This window comes from Dipodomys merriami, unplaced genomic scaffold, assembly GCF_024711535.1.
Source record: "Dipodomys merriami isolate MVZ:Mamm:240054 unplaced genomic scaffold, mDipMer1.0.p SCAF_6, whole genome shotgun sequence".
Classification (NCBI taxonomy): domain Eukaryota; kingdom Metazoa; phylum Chordata; class Mammalia; order Rodentia; family Heteromyidae; genus Dipodomys; species Dipodomys merriami.
In genome coordinates this window covers 64,463,916-64,482,736 of record NW_027206179.1, presented here as the reverse complement: position 1 = coordinate 64,482,736, position 18,821 = coordinate 64,463,916, and the positions used below count along the sequence as shown (strand labels likewise).

General features: G+C 45.1%; 1 protein-coding gene across 5 annotated transcripts in view; it reads right to left on the bottom strand.

Annotated features, from left to right (window-relative positions):
- Positions 1–420: 420 nt before the first annotated feature.
- Slc7a1 (solute carrier family 7 member 1) overlaps positions 421–18,821 on the bottom strand; it is a 71,747-nt gene continuing 53,346 nt past the window's right edge. For all 5 annotated transcript variants that reach the window (XM_070003038.1, XM_070003041.1, XM_070003042.1 and 2 more), the window contains 9 exons: positions 17,586–17,793; positions 15,441–15,556; positions 14,662–14,884; positions 12,332–12,471; positions 9,111–9,213; positions 7,185–7,402; positions 6,446–6,612; positions 5,819–5,927; positions 421–5,153 (listed from right to left, as the gene is read on the bottom strand). In XM_070003038.1, the coding sequence (XP_069859139.1) occupies positions 5,050–5,153; positions 5,819–5,927; positions 6,446–6,612; positions 7,185–7,402; positions 9,111–9,213; positions 12,332–12,471; positions 14,662–14,884; positions 15,441–15,556; positions 17,586–17,793 (1,388 nt within the window). In that variant the 3' untranslated portion in view covers positions 421–5,049. The remainder of the gene's footprint in view (positions 5,154–5,818; positions 5,928–6,445; positions 6,613–7,184; positions 7,403–9,110; positions 9,214–12,331; positions 12,472–14,661; positions 14,885–15,440; positions 15,557–17,585; positions 17,794–18,821) is intronic.

Below are 18,821 nucleotides of genomic sequence, written 5' to 3'. Positions count from 1 at the left end.
GGGGGAGGGGTCCGGTTGTGGGGCCCGAACTCTGGGTCTGGGCGCTGTCTCTCAGCTCTTGAGCTCAAGGCTAGCGCTCTACCACTTGAGCCACAGCGCCACTTCTGGCTTTTTTCTTTTTGCTTATGTGGTGCTGAGGAATCGAACCCAGGGCCTCAGGCATGCAAGGCAAGCGCTCTACCACTGAGCCATCTTCCCAGCCCCAACTATGAGACTCTTATCTCCAATTAATCATAGAAAAAGCCAGAAGTGGTACTGTAGTTCAAAGTGATAGACCACTAACCTTGAGCAAAGAGGTGCTCAGGGACAGCACTCAGGCCTAGAGTTTGAGCCTTATGCCTGGCAAAAGAAAAGAAAAACAGAAAACCAACAAGAGCTGAAAGAATTCTGGAAATGGCACAGTGCACATGGAATCCACAGATAGAATTTATTAGAATTTGCAGAAGCAGGAGGTACCACAAAATAGTTTGATTTTACAATACAAAGTCTGGTGGGAAGTTGTCGATGTACACGGCGTGGTCAGCACAAAGGGGAAACAGCAGTTTCACATTTTTTAAAGTGATAAACACCTGCACTTGCCCTTAAAATAATAAAAAATAAAATACCATTAAAAAAAAACACCAGGAGGATTCCAGCAAGGACCAACCTGATTTGCACTTAGCATTAGAGTCTAAAACTATTATCGCCATTGTAAGAAACCATTATAAGAAAAACGATTAGAAAAATAGAACATCAAGCAAGCAGAAAAAAATACCAATTTACATAATAAGAACAACTCTTTTTTTTTAATAATGGCTCTGTGTTCAGTAGAAGAAAACAATTGACTGGAAACACCCAGCTATTTGGGTTTGATAATAAACCAACCCTCATTAGTATCATAACCGTTTATGACCCTTAAGCCCATTGAAACTGAAAGGCACAAAAGAAGCAGGAAACTTGTTTTAAATATATAAGTGTAACTTCTCACAGGGGAAAAGAAGTCCCAAACTTAAAGAAGTTTGTCATCAAGGAACATGAAATCATCTATCTTGCTTATTAATACATGAATGAACAAAGTCAGAATGCTTCTCCTCAGCCCCGCTTCTCGACCCTGCTGGACACACAAATACCCCTGAGAACTTCTGCGTGGACCAGGTTCTTGGTCTCACGTGGGCTTTTTAGACAATGAGTCGGCCAATCTAAGAGGGCATGTTGGTCCCCATGCCTAGACCTGTGGCCACATCAAGTCCCTCTGGGAAGAGAGCTTCGTGGCTCAGTGAAGCAGTGGGCACAAAATAACTGGTTTACAGTGAAAATAAAAAAGCCGGTTGACATTTTTTGCCTTAAAAAAAACAACCACCCATTGGGTATCAAAGACATGACATACAGGGTAAAACAGCATTTGGGGCCAAATGGGTAAAGCGTCTCTTGACACCCCTTGTCCCCCCAAAAGTATCTCACTCCCTTGGGAGCCTTACATAGAATACTCTTATTATACAAAACAATAACACCTATTCAGTTCTATCTGAACTTGATCTCTGTAACAGTTCCACACTTGCCAGAAGCCCACTAGTGTAAAGGCTTGGGCCTATTTTTCCACTCATTCAGTTTCCCTCACCCCTCAGTGGGCACCGGAGCACTTAGGTCCCTCCTTCCCTGTCTCTGTGGCATGGACACAGGTGCCCAAAGAACTGTGGGCTCTTTAATTAGAGAGAGGAGTGTGTCTCTGGCGCCATAAAATACTCCAACCAGACAGGCCGAGCAAGTGAAATGTCTCTAAGCAGAGGCCTTTGGAGGGAGTGCTCAGACTTGCCTGCAAGTCCGAGGGTGGCCTCTGGGGGCATGAGAATACGGCCTTCCACATAGCTGCCTCCAGCTTTTCACTCAGTACAGAAGCCAACGCTAGGCCAGATGGCCAACACCCGCAGATCCAGAATGCTACTGGGTGGAGTGCAAGTGGTGGGGAATGGAGGTCACATCCAAGGTGCTGGAGGTTAGCAGTGAAGAACCTCAGCCACTAGAGGGAGCAGGCCCTGTGGTCACTACACTACGCAGTTAGGTGGCATGTGGTATCCAAATCACCTAAGTACATGGGATCAGATGGCCCTGGGACTGCTAGAGATGAGACTTAATGGCATCTGCTGTTCCAAAGCCAATCCCAAAGTATGCAGAGAAGAGAGCAATCCGACCTGTTATGAGCCCGGCAATCTTTGAAACTTCAGGCATCTGCCTTCTCTCTTGAAATAATTGTTTCCCAAAGGCTCCACTGGGTATGGGCTGCACAAAGACCCCACATTTTCCAGTAGCTTCCCCCCCAGCCCTGGAGACACTTCATGGCATTGCATTCTTCATGGATTTTGGCAGGAGTGAAGGATCACCAGAAATGGCCTGTCTGATGTGACTTATTTGGGGCTGACATAAGGTACAAAGGATGGACATGGTATTCTTACAAGATGTATGTTCAAGTTCTCACGATGTAGGAAAAACACTAGCCCAGCCATGAAATGAAAAGGGCTCAGATATGTGGAACTATTGATGATTTGATTTTTTTTTTGCCTATATGTTTTTATGTCAGGAGCAGTCATATGATAAGAAAAGGCAGTCATTACTCCAAACAGGTAATGACCTACATCACTGCTCCTTTACACAGAAGAAAATCTCCATAGTCCGCTCTTAATAAAAGCACAAAACCCAATGAAACTGGCCACACAAGTGACCCTTGGGTATCCTTTCCTGATGAGGAAATTCATCCAAGGTGCACATCCTCTTCCTTTGCCGCCCCCCCACCCCCCCACCCCCCCGCAAGCAGGCTGCCTAGGCCTGATTTCAGTTGCCAACGATCCTTGATGCGCAGGGTCGAGTTCCAACCCACCTGTCCTCTTGCAGACTGATGCAGACTGTGAGCTGAAATATCAACTGTAAACAGATGGTTCCGTGTCATCTTGAATAGGATAATTTCAGCCAGAAAAAAAAAGGGGGAGAAAGTTAAAAAAATCCCCCACCTCATTCCCCCTCAAGTTCTCTTCTCCTAAGTTAAAAATAGTGAAAATAGTGAAAAGAAATCTAGCAAATGGAGAATAGGTTCTAAGAAGACAACAGACAACCAAAACCCCAAACAAAATAAGTTAGTATTCATCAAAATAGTTTACAGCACCAATCTACATACATTTAAATACCTTTCTTTGGAAACCCATGTTTTTTTTTTTTTGAGGGGGGGATCAGATGCTACTCTCTCTGGAGTATCCTCTGGGATCTTTAGAATAAAGAGCACCCAAAGGTGCTTAGGGTCTGGCATGACTGCCCTGTCCTTGGCCACTGGCTAACCTAAACCAGCCTTTCATATGGTTCATTTTTTTTTTTTTTTTTGGTGGTGCTGGGTTTGAAACCCATGCTAGGCAAATGCTCTACAACTGAGTCACACCCTACCTCCCAAGTTCACTAATTCTTACATTGCTGTTCAAGGTGCTCCTGGAGCTTGCGGGGGGGGGGGGGGGGGGGGATGGGGGGAGAGCAGACAAATTGTCATCAGTTTATCAGGCTTTGATCTAGTTGGGGAAGAAATGGGGGAGTAGGTTTCAAAAGCATCATTTGCATACTAGAGCTGTCTAAACAACTACCTACACACACATCTTGGAACCTGCTGGCCAAACTGACATTTTAAATGTTAGTGAGGTCCATCGGCACTCTTGTCCTGTCTTGGTGCTGGCCATAGGCCCAACCCCAAAATGCAGTCCTACACTCTCCCTGGACCACCAGGGAGAGTGTAGGACACAGGAAGTCCTAGAGGGACACTCTGGGCTCTAGGACTAATGGAGGAATGAGGCCCAGGCCATGGTCAGCATCTTGCCTTGGCTGATTTAAGACTAAGGGACAGCAAGAGGACTACAGGACACCTCTTGTGCAGACCACACACCCTGAATCACAAGCTCGTGGTAAGAGGTCAGAAATTATTTGGCCATTTTCCAAGCTGATAATAAGTCCCAAAGTTAATCTGGTGGAGTGATTCATAGCAGCTAACAGGAGGGTTCAATTTCATTTCAAGGGAGACACTGTCCACTTAGCATCATCATAGCCCCAGACTGTGCTTGCACCTGTCTTGGGAACCTTGTAAGACCCAAGAGACTGACGCACGAGAATCAGGGGTAAGACAGTGAATGGTAAAGGCTCACAGAAACAGAGTTCTGAACTCTGCCAGAGTGAGGTTGTCTAACACAAATAAGTCTCATGTTCCAGTTACTCAGGACACACAGAGCCCAAAGGGACAGAGGGCAGAAGCAGCAGGAACGGACTGAGGCCTGGAAACTGTCCCTTGGTTTATGTGCACACAAATGCCAGCAGAGCCAGCCCTGCCCCAACGTCATGCTGTACTCCCACCAGGGGCCTGGGATGAAACACTGGCCCTTGAGCCTGCTTTGCACGGGCCAGTGCCCATTTCAAGGCATGTGAGAGCAGTCACACTCAGAGGGGGTGTGGGAGAGAGGCTTAGTCCTGATAATCCCATTAGAAAGCAGCTCAGAGAGCAGGAGTGGCAAAACGGCCTGTCCCTCTTCTTCAGGTGAACTGTGGTGCCATGGCTCTGGGGTGGACCAGGCTGGGATATGCTGCTTGTTGGTATTCATCTTGAATCTGTGGACTGTCACCACTGGGGGAGGAGCAGTGTGAGGGTCTGGAGTGTGCAGATTTGCAACAGGAAGCAGCAAGGAGGGAGTCTTGTTTCTCAGGGAGAAAGGAATGGTCTCCATCTGCCTGGGGCTGCAGCAACAAGGCACCCAGCTGGCCAAGATGGGCTGCATTGTGTTCAGAGGGAATGAGGAGACACAGGCCAGGCATAGCCAAGTTGGCCAAGAAGCTGTCCAGAGGTGACCTGAGTCTCATGAGCTGGCTGCGGGGCCAAGTCTGGCCAGGCCACGTAAGCTGTGGTGGAGGCTGCAGTTCAATTAATTGCACCTTTGGCAACATTTGGGGATACGAGTAGTTCCTGCCACGTAAGTAGAGTGTGAGATGCTTCCTAGTTCTCTGCAGCCAATCCTGCAGCTGCTGTGACCTCTCGTGGGCAGGCAGGGCTATACATCACTTGCACTCGTTCAAGTTGTTGTCAGGAGTCTTTGCTTGATCAGCAGCCAGGGTTGCTTCCTCGCTGTGCCAAAACCCATAGCCAAAGTAGATGGTGAAGCCTGTAATCAAAAGCAGAGCAGAAGTATGAACAGCAGGTATAGCTGTCCTGCGCAGGCTGATGGGAGGACCCATAAGTTTGTCGTATTAGAAACAGGAGAGCTGCCAGTGTTCTGAGGAGAAGACACAGTAGTCAGTCAGCAGAGGAAACCGGTATGGGGCTCAATGGCAGGCACTGCTAGACTTTCCCATCGGGAGTAATGGGGACCTTTGTAGCTGGACTCAAGCTCCTATCTGGGGAGATGACTAACATGAGCAATGACCTATTCAGTGAAAAGTGGGGGGACAGACTCACTGCCTATCAGGGACTCTATACCACTGCAACCACCATAACGTGTGTTTCTTCTTTGTGTCATACAATCTGTTGTGAAGAAGGCGCTAAGACTTTAAACAATAAGTAAGTAGCCTTCATAGGTTTAGAGAGCAAGAAGCTAATTGTGGTGGTAAAACCCCTTCCAGGTGCCAGTGTCAGAAGTAGAGATGAGACTCACCTGGCAGAGAACCAGCCTTGAGTGAAAAAGCTAACAGACAGTGGCCTAGACTTTGAGTTCAAGCCCTATTGCCAGCACACACACACACACACACACACACACACACACACACACACACACACACACACACACACACACACCACACACACACACACACACACACACACAAAACATACCTATGAGCATCCACACTGCAAATTGGATCCATGTGCGTTGGTCCAGCTGCATCATGAGATAGACATTTATGAAGATGCTGAGAATGGGGAGCACAGGCAGGAAGGGCACCTGCAGAGACATAGGTGGCATCAGGTCTGACAAGAAGTGACAAAGTCAACACACATCCCTATCCTCATCCTCACTCAAGCTCTAGGGTCAATCCTAACAGATAGGACTTTTGCTTCAAGCTACTAATATTCGTTTGAATTTTCCTCTTTCTTCTTCTCATGCCAAAGAAAGGGCTAGGAAGAGGCATTTATTACTACTTTATATTTAAGAATAGACCATTGCACTAATGGGTATAACCTAACAATGTGTCTTCCTCGTTTCCAAGCTTAGATATGACACGAGAGGTATCTAGACAGATACTGCCCACTAAATGAGGTGTATCCCCCCACCTGAGAGCCAGAGGGAAGGGCTCTCACTTGGCAGGGCCCTCTTCCAGGACCCGCCCCGTTTCCCCTCACTCACCCTCCATGCTGGCTGCCAGCACCTGATTCTGGCTGAGTCCACAGAGGGCAGGAGGAAGAGCATGCTGAGGACCCTCTAGAAGGGTCCACCAGGAGCTGTTGGGCAGAACGGCTCACCTTAAATGAGAGCTTGGTCTTGCTTTCAGGCTGCCTCCAGATGACACCGGTGACTATGATGCAGAGGAGGATGAATCCTGTGACCACTAAGATGGCCCACAGTTTGCCACTGGCCAGTGCCTCTCTCCCAAGTACAGTCACAATGCATAAGATGACAATAAGAATGGCTGACGGGGACACAGAGGGAGCGGAATGTAAACACAACCACTTCTCAAGTTCTCACCAAATCCTGTCCGGAGGGAGGCTAGACTCTGCATCACATATAATCGGAGAGACACCTGGGTAATGGTAGCTCATGCCTGTAATTCTAACTACTGGAGATTAAGCTCTGAAGATCACAGTCCAAAGCTAGCCCAAGCACTACAGTCTGTGAGACTTTTATCTTCAATTAATCACCACAAAGCCAGAAGTGGAGCTATGGTTCACATGATAGAGCGCCAGCCGTAAGTGAAAAATGCTAAAGGACAGCACCCACGCCCCGAGTTCAAGCCCTAGTACCAGCACACAAAGAAAGAAAGGAAGAAAAAGAACAAGAAGAGAGAGAGAGGAAGAAAGGAAAGAAAATAAAAGAAGAGAGAGAGAGAGAGAGAGAGAGAGAGAGAGAGAGAGAGAGAGAGAGAGAGAGAGAGCCATATTTGTCTATGGCAACTTTCCCCCTGCTTCATCCCTTAATCAAAAAGCCACACAATACCAACAAGCAAGACCCTCAATCCCTTACTGGGAAGAGGCAAACTCTTACCCATGAGACTGGCTGAAATGTTCACGACTAGTCCAGAGAATTTGGAAGGCTCCTTGTTTTTGGGGAAGAATATAGCTTTCAGAGAAAACCTTTCCACTTCTGGTAAAAAGCCTGTCTGGGAGTCACTGGTGCTCACCAGCTCGTTCTGGTCTATCTGATCAAGTTCATCTGTAGTTTTGGCCATCTGGTATACTGGATTAGGCTGCTCTGGCTGATACCTGTAAAAAAAAAAAAAAAGACATACAATGTGTGACCCACACAACCTATGTTCTTTAAGCATCAATTTAAGTTCTCAGCAGGCTTTGGAGCAATTTAAGTTCTCAGAAGGCTTTAGAGGTAGGCTGAAGCCTTGAATACTAGAAGGGGGATGCTCAGAATAGTGCATTCCTTGTAATGCAGAGACAGAGGAGAAGAGATCTGCTTTCTTCTGTTTGCAGGCAACACCTTTACAGAAGAGACAAAGATGTCTCTGTATTGTGAGGCAGCCCAGTGAAATACCTCCAGAAGGTTGCTCTTGCCTGATGAAAATAGCTGCGGTACTAGGTACTACATCACTTCCCACAAAACCAGATGAATGACAGATTTCAAAATCACTACCATTAGGATTCTATTTGGTGTAGAGCAACAGGTTAATGGATTTGACAGATTGTGTGTCCAGTGCCTTGAAGTACCTAACTATGGACTGGGATGAAGAACAGAGCCTAGAGCATGATTTCCAAGAACCAGGCTACCTGCAAGTGAAGCATTTATTTGAAATGAGGTCCCTTATCTTGCCACCCAAAATGAACTCAGCACAAATCTTTTCTACTGGCTTTGGAAAACAGTGATTTTTGAGGTGCTATGTGTATAACCAATTTTAAGAGTGAGCATGAAAACAGAATTCATCATTTTTGTGCTGATTCACTTATGCCACAGGACTCAATCAATTAAGAAAGCACTGGGCCACTGGCAAGACAAAAGGGATCTGCAAATCAGCAGAAAACAACAAAGTTTCATGTAAATTAGGTGTTGAATACATAAAAAAATGGAGTAGGGAAGGGAAAGAGGGTGAATACTTTTGTAATACACTGCAAAATACATGTGAAAACAGCATATAGAACCTAAGAGAGAGGAGGAAGCAAGGAAGGAAGGAAGGAAGGAAGGAAAGAAGGGAGGGAGGGAGGGAGGGAGGGAGGGAGGGAGGCAGCCTTGCAAATATGAACTAAGAAGAAAAAAAAGGAGTCTTTGCTGGGCGACTAATTCTAGAATCCCCATGAACACATGTTCTCATAATGAACACCATTTGGAACATTCCTAAAGTGAGCCATGTCTTCCCATAGAGAAGGACAACTGAAGCCCAAGGTGTGTTTTGGGAGGGGATTTTGAGGTGGGTGAGAAGGCCACTGCCAGAACTTGAGAAGTTTCCCTCAACCCCAATCTAAAGCACCGTATCATGGGATTCATTTCCCCAGTACAGTGCAACCAGCTACAGGCATCCTGCTGAGCTTCACAGACCTTGGCTTTTCCCCTTTTCTAGGGGCCAACCACTGGACACCTCTGTCCTAAGAATTTGGACCAGTTGAAGTCTTCAAAAATTCTGATCCCAAGTCCCAAACCCAACACTGATGCTAAGCTCTTGATCCTCCTAACAGCAAACAGATAAACGGTGGAGGAAGTAGGAGGCTACCCCTGTTTCCGAGAACAAGCTCCCGCCAGGCTCTCAACCATATTCCTCCACCCTCTCCTGGGCACCCCTCAATAAAGCTGTCACCAACGTAAAAGTTAGACCACATAAACCATTATAAAGTTAGACCATATAAATGGTTATATATAAACATATAAATATTAGTATATATAAACATATAAAGTTAGACCATATAAACAGAGCAGCTACACTGCTGCACCTTCAATTAACGGTGATGATGGAACCCAGGAAGCCATACATACCGTAAGACCAACACACAGGCAGCCACCAAAGAGTAAGCCAGGAGAGTGCCAATGGACATGAGGTCTACCAGGTCCTTCAATTCAAAGAGGAAGGCCATCACAGCTGGAGAGGAGAAACGCGTCAGGATCTGTGAATGACCTTCTGCACACACCAGCAGCTGGGGCCACCACCCACCCGTGATCCAGAGGGAACACAGAGGTTGTTGCTTTTAACACTACCCCCCAGCTCCACCCCAGGAGGACGCTGCTCAAGGAACACAAACTCAGGAGTAAAACACACAATTAGAGCCAGGCGCTGGTGGCTCACATCTGTAATGCTAGCTGCTCAGGAGACTGTGAGATCTGAGAATTGAAGTTTAAAGTTAGCCCCAGCAGGAAAGTCAGTGAGATTCTCATCTCCAATTAACCAGCAAAAAGCTAGAAGTGGCTCTCTGGCTTAAGTGGTAAGAGCACTTGCCTTGGACAAAAGAAGCTCAGGGACAACACCCAGGCCCTGAGTTCGAGCCCAAGGACTGGTACCAAAAAACAAATAAGAACAACAAAAAGCCTATATGCAATCCTCAAGAGATGGTACAAATTGCAAGGAAAGGGGTGACATGGTTCAAAAAGAACTGTACTCTTTTCCTGATGTGTATAACCCCTCTGTACATAGCCTTTATAATAAGAATAAAAAATTTAAAAAGAGGTGGCACCAATAATTAACATTTTTAACAAAAAATACTGTAAAGAGTAATGAAAAGTATTTGATTCTCATGACACTTTTTCAAGCCATTCCCATATAATGGTTAGGAGAGTTATCTAAGGTTACATAGCTAGTGAATAGAAGAGCCGGGATCTTATGACTGAGTCTAGTTGACTTCTTCAGCATAATGCTGACTCATAGTCATATCCTTCCCTCCCTCCCTTCCTTCCCAAAGTGCAGTACTGGTTAAGAGGGGACCATTCACTAAGTTCTAGTGATCTAAAGTAGACCACAGTTCTAGAGAATATTTTCCCAAGACCCATGCCCGATGGAGAGGTAGAGGGAGGCAAGTCTGGTACCCCCGAGGACTGACAAGAGTCCTCCTAATACCAACAGGTAAACAGGGAAAGCTGTTGTTCCTCCAGTGTGAAAATCCTTTACATGGGAGAAATCTGATGAGGTATTCCCAAGGGATGCTTTCCCCAACACCCAAAATCCCTGCTCCCAGGCCTTAAACAAACAAAAAAGAGAAACACGAATGCTTTGGGTGGAGGTGTAGCTCCATGGCAGATCTCTTGCTTAGTCTGCACAGGGCCCTGGGTCCAATCACCAGAACTTTAAAAAATATCACTAACAACTAGGTCACTTGAGGTGATGAGTAGGGTTGGCAGATATAGGGGCAGAAAAATGGAAGAAGTGACACTGATCTAGATTTATTATACTCAGACTTAGACATGTTGAATTAAAACCCCTATGTACAACTACTTAAAGAATTTAAAAATTTTAGATTACTAGTAAGAATAAACATATGTGCTTATTTGAAAATCATCTATAATTTCTGTAAGATATGTGTATCTATATCAAAATATGTCATTTCCCATTGACAAAAGAACTTGGCAAGAGCTACTTCCAAGTAGGTATTTCCATATTCCATATGATTCCAAGCCATGATTTTCCCACTATTATATCTGGAGCTCACCTAGATCAATGCAAGGCAAATAGAGTTAAATTGAAGATAAATAACAGAATTAAAAAGCAATGAAAGCCATATGGATAATTAGAACAGTATCCAACTGTGTGATCCACAGTCCCACTCACAGAAAAACCCAAGACAAATTTCTTCCATGTGAGGAGTTACAAAAAGCTGGAGGTTCCTCAACAGACTACATATAGAGCTCCCCTATGACCCAGCAATCCCACTTTTGGGCATTTACCCAAATGAAAAAAAACAAGGCCATATTAAAGCTACCAGCACAACTATGTTTATGGCAGCATTATTCACCAAAGCTAAAATACGGAACAACCAGATGCCTTTCAGTAGATGAGTGGATCAAGAAAATGTGGTAAATATATATAATGGAATTCTATGCCTCCATCAGAAAGAATGACACTGCCCCATTTGTTAGGAAATGGAAAGACTTGGAAAAAACTATATTAAGTGAAGTAAGCCAATCCCAAAGAAATTTAGGTCCCATGGTTTACCTTATTTGCAATAATTAGTATACATATAGGATAATCTTATCAGATGAGCTGAAAAGCTCAAAAGCTATGTACATATGTCCATATAAGATGATGCTAAGTGTAATACACCCCAAGATATGGACACAAGACTTCTGTCTTTGTTGTTATTGTTTTAAATGCATGATGTGATTTTTTTGTATGTTCTTCCCCCTATGGCATATCCTCTGTTGCCACTCTACTTGATTTTGATACCCTGCATCTTGTATATACATTTGTCTAATCTCAGGAGGGGAAGGAGAATAACAAAATGCTGAAACAAGGATACAAGATAACCCAGTGCAACAATGATACCCAAGGACAGTCTACTAGAAATGAATTTTACAACTTCGGGTTGGCGGGGGAGTAAGGGGTGTGTGGGGAGAGGGGGGGAGGGAAGGGGTAGTGGACAACAACAGGAAGGGAAGGGGTAACAATGATGGACAAGTAGTGTAATCATTGCCTTACTCATGTAACTAACCCCTCTGTACAGCATCTTAACAATAAAATTAAATAAAAAGACAATCCAATATGGTCACTGAAATTATGAATGAAATAATGAGTAAGTGGCACCAAAGATAAAAAAAACTGCCCCCCACTCCTCACAGATGAAAAGGAGTACTTCTTGGGTTGGGAAATGCCATGTACTTTATGGTCACAGGAAAGACTTTTGCCAGCACAGGAAGAAATTTAAACTAGTGTTAATTTGAACTAGTGTTGATATGAACAAATTATGTATAAGTGGCGGAAAAAAATCTTTTACTATTTGCAATTACTTCAATATACTAGTTTGAACTCAGCCCAGGCAGACCCATCTGGGAGACTCTCATTTCCAACTGTCCAGCAAAAAGCCAAAAAAAAGTGAAAGTGTGTTTCAAATGAGAATAGGCCAGCTTGAATGAAAAAGCTGAGAGCACTATGCCCTGAGCTCAAGCTCCAGTATTAGCACACCAAAAAACCCCAAGCAATTCAAGATAAATTAAGATGTCTCCCTGGGAATGATTCTTAAATACTGGCATGAGAAATGAATTCCAGCACTTACCAGCAATGACACCTGAGGTTACTGTTGCAATTATTGGTGTTTTGGTCCTACTATTGATTTTGGACAGAGATTTAAATAGCAGTCCATCTTCAGCCATGGCATAGATAACTCGGGGCATGGGAAACATGGAGCCCAGAAGACTGAGTGGAGGAAAAGACAAAAACATGAGTGAAACCTCTTCCTAGCCACAAAGACATCCTATGTGACCATACTTCACTACTGTAGATCGAGCGCCTTTTTCTCACCAAGAACTGCTTCCATGATTCTGTATGATGCCCAATGGCTCTAAGACCCAGCACTTAATAAACAAATTCCAGAGAAAACACATATGTGTGAACCAAGACAAACAAAGGGGGATCAGCTCATGCAAAGTAGCATGTAAGTTGGGTGCCAGTGGCTCACACCTGTAAATTTAGCTACTCAGGAGGCCCAAGACCCACATGACTGAAGTTTGAAGCTAGTCCAGGCAGAAAAGTCCATTAGACCCTATCTCCAATTAACCATCAAAAAGCAGAGCTGGAGGCATAGCTCAAGCAGTAGAGCACCAGCTGTGACCAAAAAGCCAAGGCCTTGAGTTCAAGCCCCAATAACGATACACACACACAACAACAAAAACCCCAGCAAAACAAATACACCCGGGGGGGGGGGGGGGGGGGGGAACAACAACAAAGTAGCCAGTGCTAGAGGCTCAAGCTTGTAATCCTAGCTACTCAGGAGACTAAGATTGCAGATTCATTGTTCAAAGCTAGCACAGCAACACAGGCAGGAAAGTCTGCAAGACTCTTATCTCCAATCAACCACCACAAAAAAGCCAGAATTGGGGGCTGGGAATGTGGCTGAGTGGTATAGTGCTAGCCTTGCATGCATGAAGCCCTGGGTTCAATTCCTCAGAACCACATATACAGAGAAAGCCAGAAGTGGTGCAATGGCTCAAGTGATAGAGCACTAACCTTGAGCAAAAGAAGCTCAGCGACAGTGCCCAGGTCCTGAGTTCAAGCCCCAGGACTGGTAACAAAAAAAAGCCAGAACTGGAGGTCTGGCTCAAGTGGAAGAGCACTAGTTTTGAGCACAAAAGCTCTGGGACAGTGCCCAAGCACCTGAGTTCAAGTTTCAAGACTGGCAGCCAAAAGAAAATAAAACAATAGCATGTGATCCCAAGAGTAGTACTTATGAAGGAAAATTTTGCACTTATTTCTGAAATGATTTCAAGCTAACTGAAACAAAATAAAAGCATTACTGCATTTGTATTTCTGTGGCAAATCAATATTGAATAAATAGTTGCTATTTACATAAGCTATCAGGAAATACCAGGGGCTTCTCACTAAGAGAGGCTTACAACCTTCTTCAGGAGCCCCTGCTTTACAGACAAACCAAGGGCCAAAATGAGGAACAGAGCCTGTGTGGCTTAAGTGGTTAGTGGAAGGGTACCAGGCTTGAGTGAAAAAGGAAAAGGATTGGGGCTGGGAAGGTGGCTCAAGCGGTAGAGAGCTTGCCTTGCATGCATGAGGCCCTGGGTTGGATTCCTCAGCACCATATAAGCAGAAAAAAAAAACCAGAAGTGGCGCTGTGGCTAAAGTAGTAGAGCACTTGCCTTGAGCTGAAGAGCTGAGGGACAGTGCCCAGGCCCAGAGTTCAGACCCCATGATTGGACCCAAAAAAAAAAAAGGGAAAAGGACAACACCCAGCTCAAGCTGAAAGAAAAAGCAGGAGCCAGTGGCTCGCATCTATAATCCTAGCTACTCAGGAGGCTGAGATCTAAGGATCACTGCTCGAAGCCAGCCCAGGCAGAAAAGTCCCTATGAGACTCTTATTTCCAACGAGCTACTCAAAAACCAGAAGTGGCACTATGGCTCAAAGTGCTAGAGCTCTAGCCTTGAGCAAAAAGAGCCCAGGGAGTTGGCATTGTGGCCGCAACCAACCAAAAAAAAAAATTAACTTGGAAGTGGGGCTATGGTTAGCCTTGAGCAAAAGAGCTCAAGAACAATGCCCAGGCCATGAGTTCAAACCCCACATCCAAACAACAACAACAACACACACACACACACACACACACACACACACACGCACGCACGCACGCACGCACGCACGCACGCACGCACGCACGCACGCACGCACGCACGCGCGCGCGCGCAAAGAACAATGCCCAGGGCCTGAGTTCAAGCTCCACAACCGGAAAAAAAAAAGAGGTGGTCACACAGTGAGGGTTAGGGTTAGGATGTTGGTCTGAATTCAGGGGAAAGGGAATATATATTAACAATTGATCTGTATGCCTGGCTTCCTGTCTACACAGCCTCCACCCTCCCAGTAGCACCATCCTTCCCTCTCTTTACCTGGCAGACAGTGCACAGAGGGAGCCCACAGCCACTGCGTACTTAGCGGCTTCCCAGTGAATGTACTCGAAGGCAGCAGGCAATGGGCTGTCTGGATCCAGGCAGAAATAGGGCATCATGAGCGTGAGGGCGGCCGAGACCCCAAAATAGGCAATGAAGCAAATCAGGAGGGATGCCACAATGCCCACGGGGATCGCCTTCTGAGGGTTCTTGACTTCTTCACCTGGAAGCAGCAGAGAAATCAGCCGGGAGTACAGGATGGCAGAGGGATCACATTCCTGCAGGAAGCCCGCCTGGCACCAATAACCACCCTCAGTGCTCAGCCTTTGGACTTCGATAACTAAGGGATGGCCCTTAAAACACACAGGGGAGGGTCACAGCCCACAGGCATTCTCAGCCTTTAAGTCAGCTAAGGGAGAAACTTACTGCAGAAAATCTGGGAGGCTTGAGGGCAATGGCTTTATTAAAACCCACCAGGATGACACTAGTTTTCATGGCTTCCTTTTTCCCAGAGGGTACAGATATGTAATCAGGCCACAGCCATGCTGTCATGGTCTCACTCAGACATCAGAACCCTTACTCACAGGTACAATGCAGTTTCTCATAGGCACTGGCTCTCAGGGAAACGCTAATGCTGGGGAAGGGAGACTAGCAGGAAGCTAGAAATCTACAAACTACTCCAGTGTAATGATGAGTAGTCATTGAAAAGTGCCAACAGGGGAGTATGACTGCCACCTGTCTGCCAGGGGAGCAAAGGCATGGACCAGGAGGGAAGCTACCTGTGGTGGCGATGCAGTCAAATCCCACGAAGGCATAGAAACAGGTCGCGGCTCCTGATAGGATGCCAGAAATTCCAAAGGGCATGAATCCTCCATTACCTAGTGCGCTGGTATCACTAGAAAGAGACACAGTCAAAAACTTAAGACATCTGTTGTGTAGTCCTGCCTAAGGAACAGCAATCAGCTCGGGAAGATAAGTGATAGCCAATTACTGCCACATCAGGGGTCTCAGACCCTTAAGACACAACATTCCAAACTCCACAGCTATAATGGCTCTGATGGCTCTAACAACTAGCCCTTCCAGAAGCATCTGCTAAAGAGACTGGTAGGGAGGAGGCAGGTGCTAGGAGGTAGGGGTTCCAGAAAAAAATCCCCAACCACTGGGACTTTTCCTACATGCTCCTGACCAAGACTTTAGGAAACTGCCAGCCAGATGCACTGCTGATAACTACATACTAATACAGTTAGTGGAATTTCATGCATCTACTCTTAACACTTCTCTGATTCCAGTATCATAATGACATCAATGCCTGAGCATTGATTAGGAGGGACTGGACACCTGGTGTTCCTCAGTGACCATGGCATGTGATGGCCAAGATCTTGGTGTGACAGCCTCCCTTGCAGCTGTGTCCACTCCCCAGTCTTTCAACAAGAGAATGGACACCAAGGGTTGCATGTTGCCCAGTTCTATCCTCAAAAGCCTGGGCACCCTCTATTTTCCTTTCAATTCTCCTCTATTCTCCTGTGAGCTTGTGTACAGAGGGCAGTGTTGGCCAGGCAGAGAAGGAAAAAAAAAAAGATGGATACCAGGCTGGATAGCTATCCTAGGCTATTTTATGTGGGACTTGAGACATCACTAAATAAAACCACCACTATAAATAAAGACCTTAGGAGGATCTCCGTGTCACAGCAATTTAACTTTTTTCCCTGTAAGGAAAACAGAATTGCAGACAAAATTGAATCCTATTTATTATCCATCCTGGAACACTAAGACTCAACAGAAAATCTGTTAAAGAAGGTTTTAAAAAGACACAACGTTAAAAAGATGTAATTATAGTGGGAGAATGATCCACTTGAAAAATACTTTTTCCAAATATTAATATCATAGGAAGGCATTATTGAAAACAATTGGAATCACCAAGGTACCACAGAAAGGGGGGAGGGGAGTAATTCACAGCACCTTGAGCTGTGGCTCTACTTCTCTACCACTTGGAGTCACTCTCCTCGATGTGGATTTGTCTGTTCAGATCTCAGCCTCCCAAGTCTGCTGTGATAATAAACAAAAGCCACCTGCACCTGGTCACCCTGAGCTTCTGCTTTCTCATCATTTTCAGATGAAGTCCAGTGGACTTCTCAGCTTGAATGTAAAATTTAGAGATCATATAACCAAGTATGAGGAGAAAGAGATTGCTCAGTGAGACTGACAACAGTCCCGAACCATAAACAAAAAAAACACACTTGGGCTGGGACGGTGGCTCTGTAATCAAGTGCTTGCCTTGAGCTGAAGAGCTCAGGGACAGCACCTAGGCCGAGTTCAAGCCCCACAACCAACAACCAACAACAACAACAAAATATACTTGCCAGGTATGATGGTGGCACATTTGTAATCCCAGTTACTCAAGAGGCTAAGCCCCTAGGGTCACAGAGTCTCAGCCTGGACTGGGTAATAAGACTCTTTTCTCAAAGTCAAAACAGAACAATAAAAACAATAAAAAACAATAAAAACAATGTGACTGTGCACAAAGCAAAACAAAATAATCTAACAAAATACACCAAATTCTTAAAGGTACATATGCCAGGTACTGGTGGCTCATGCCTAAATCCTAGCTACTCAGGAAGCCGAGATCTGAGGATCACAATTCAAAACAGCCCAGGCAGAAAAGTCCTTGAGACTCATATCTCCAATTAACCACCAGAAAAACAGAAGTGGTTCTGTAGTATAGTGCTAGGCTTGAGTGAAAAAGCTCAGGGACAGCACCTAGACCCCGAGTTCAGGCCCCACAATAGATAGCCCTTCCCCTGCAAATAAAATAAAATAAAGATACACATTATCCTCACCAATTGTATTCCCTGATTGTGACATGGTACTGAATGCAAAGATTGGAAAGAACTGGCACATGCCAACAAACAGAAGAAAGAACTTACTTGGTCTGACAGCGAGATATATTCAAGAAATGCTCCTGGGTGATCTCACAGCCAGTTATATTCAAGTAATTGTCCTTGGTGAGTTGCCAGTTTTTAATGCATCCTTTCACAAATCCGGACACCATTATGAAGCCCAGGACCAGAACGTTGATACAGGTGAATATTTTGTTGACCATGGCTGACTCTTTCACACCAAAAGTTAAAACTCCTAAAAAAAAAAAAAAGTACAAATAGAAACTGTAACTACATGCCAGGCAAGTCCTTTCAGGGATGAGAATTGGGGACACAAAAAATAGGGACAGGAAGGGAATAAAAAAGAAAAAGCACCCAGCTCCAAAGACCTCTGACAGCCTCTGGGAATAGAGCTGAATTCACCTTCTCTCTAAGAGCAAGGACCTAAATAACCCAAGTGTGTGGGAAGCCTCATCATCTATCTGAGTGGACGTTCTGGGTCCCCTCAGGAACTTAGGGTACCACCCACAGGGCTGCAGGAAGTCTGAAACACAGTTCCATCCCCCTTCCATGGAGAACAAACAAGGCCCTGGGGCATAGGGTTAGGGCCTCGACCCCCACACCAAGCTGCTTCTGCTGTGGGAAAGACATTACAGGAAAGCCATCTTCTATTGCTGAATTTATTTCCTCCAAGGAAAAAATCACTTGGCTTAACAAATTCTTGGTAGGATGGGAGTTTTTCAGATGAGGAAATTATTTAAATATACTTTGGGACATTAGTCATGTTGGCAGTAGTAACTATTTGTGGTTTTGGAACAACTAACACAGATCTACATTAGTTCCTCTCTGGAATTCAGTGTGTATAAAATAGTGTCAACGCTAGATTCACACTAAGAACAAAACGACAATAAAAACAACCAAGTAGTGAATTGGCACAGTAACCCCATGTACCACCTTAGGGTTTTCACGACATCTACATTGGGGTTCTTAAGTATCCCCCTGTGGCCTATGTGGTAAGAAAAGGATTTACTACTGGAAATATGTAAGTCACTGGGTTATTTAAAGATAAAAGTCTCACGAACTTTTCTGCCTAGCCTCACTTGGAATCATGATCCTCAGATCTCAGCTTTCTGAGAAGCTATGATTACAGACATGAACCAACCACCAATACTGGCTGCCTTTTTATCTCTTAAAATAAAAACTGCAGTGCACATTAAGTTGAATGCTGAAATGTAGATATTAGGAGAGAATGGAGTAAATTAATCACAAAGGAGCAACATTATC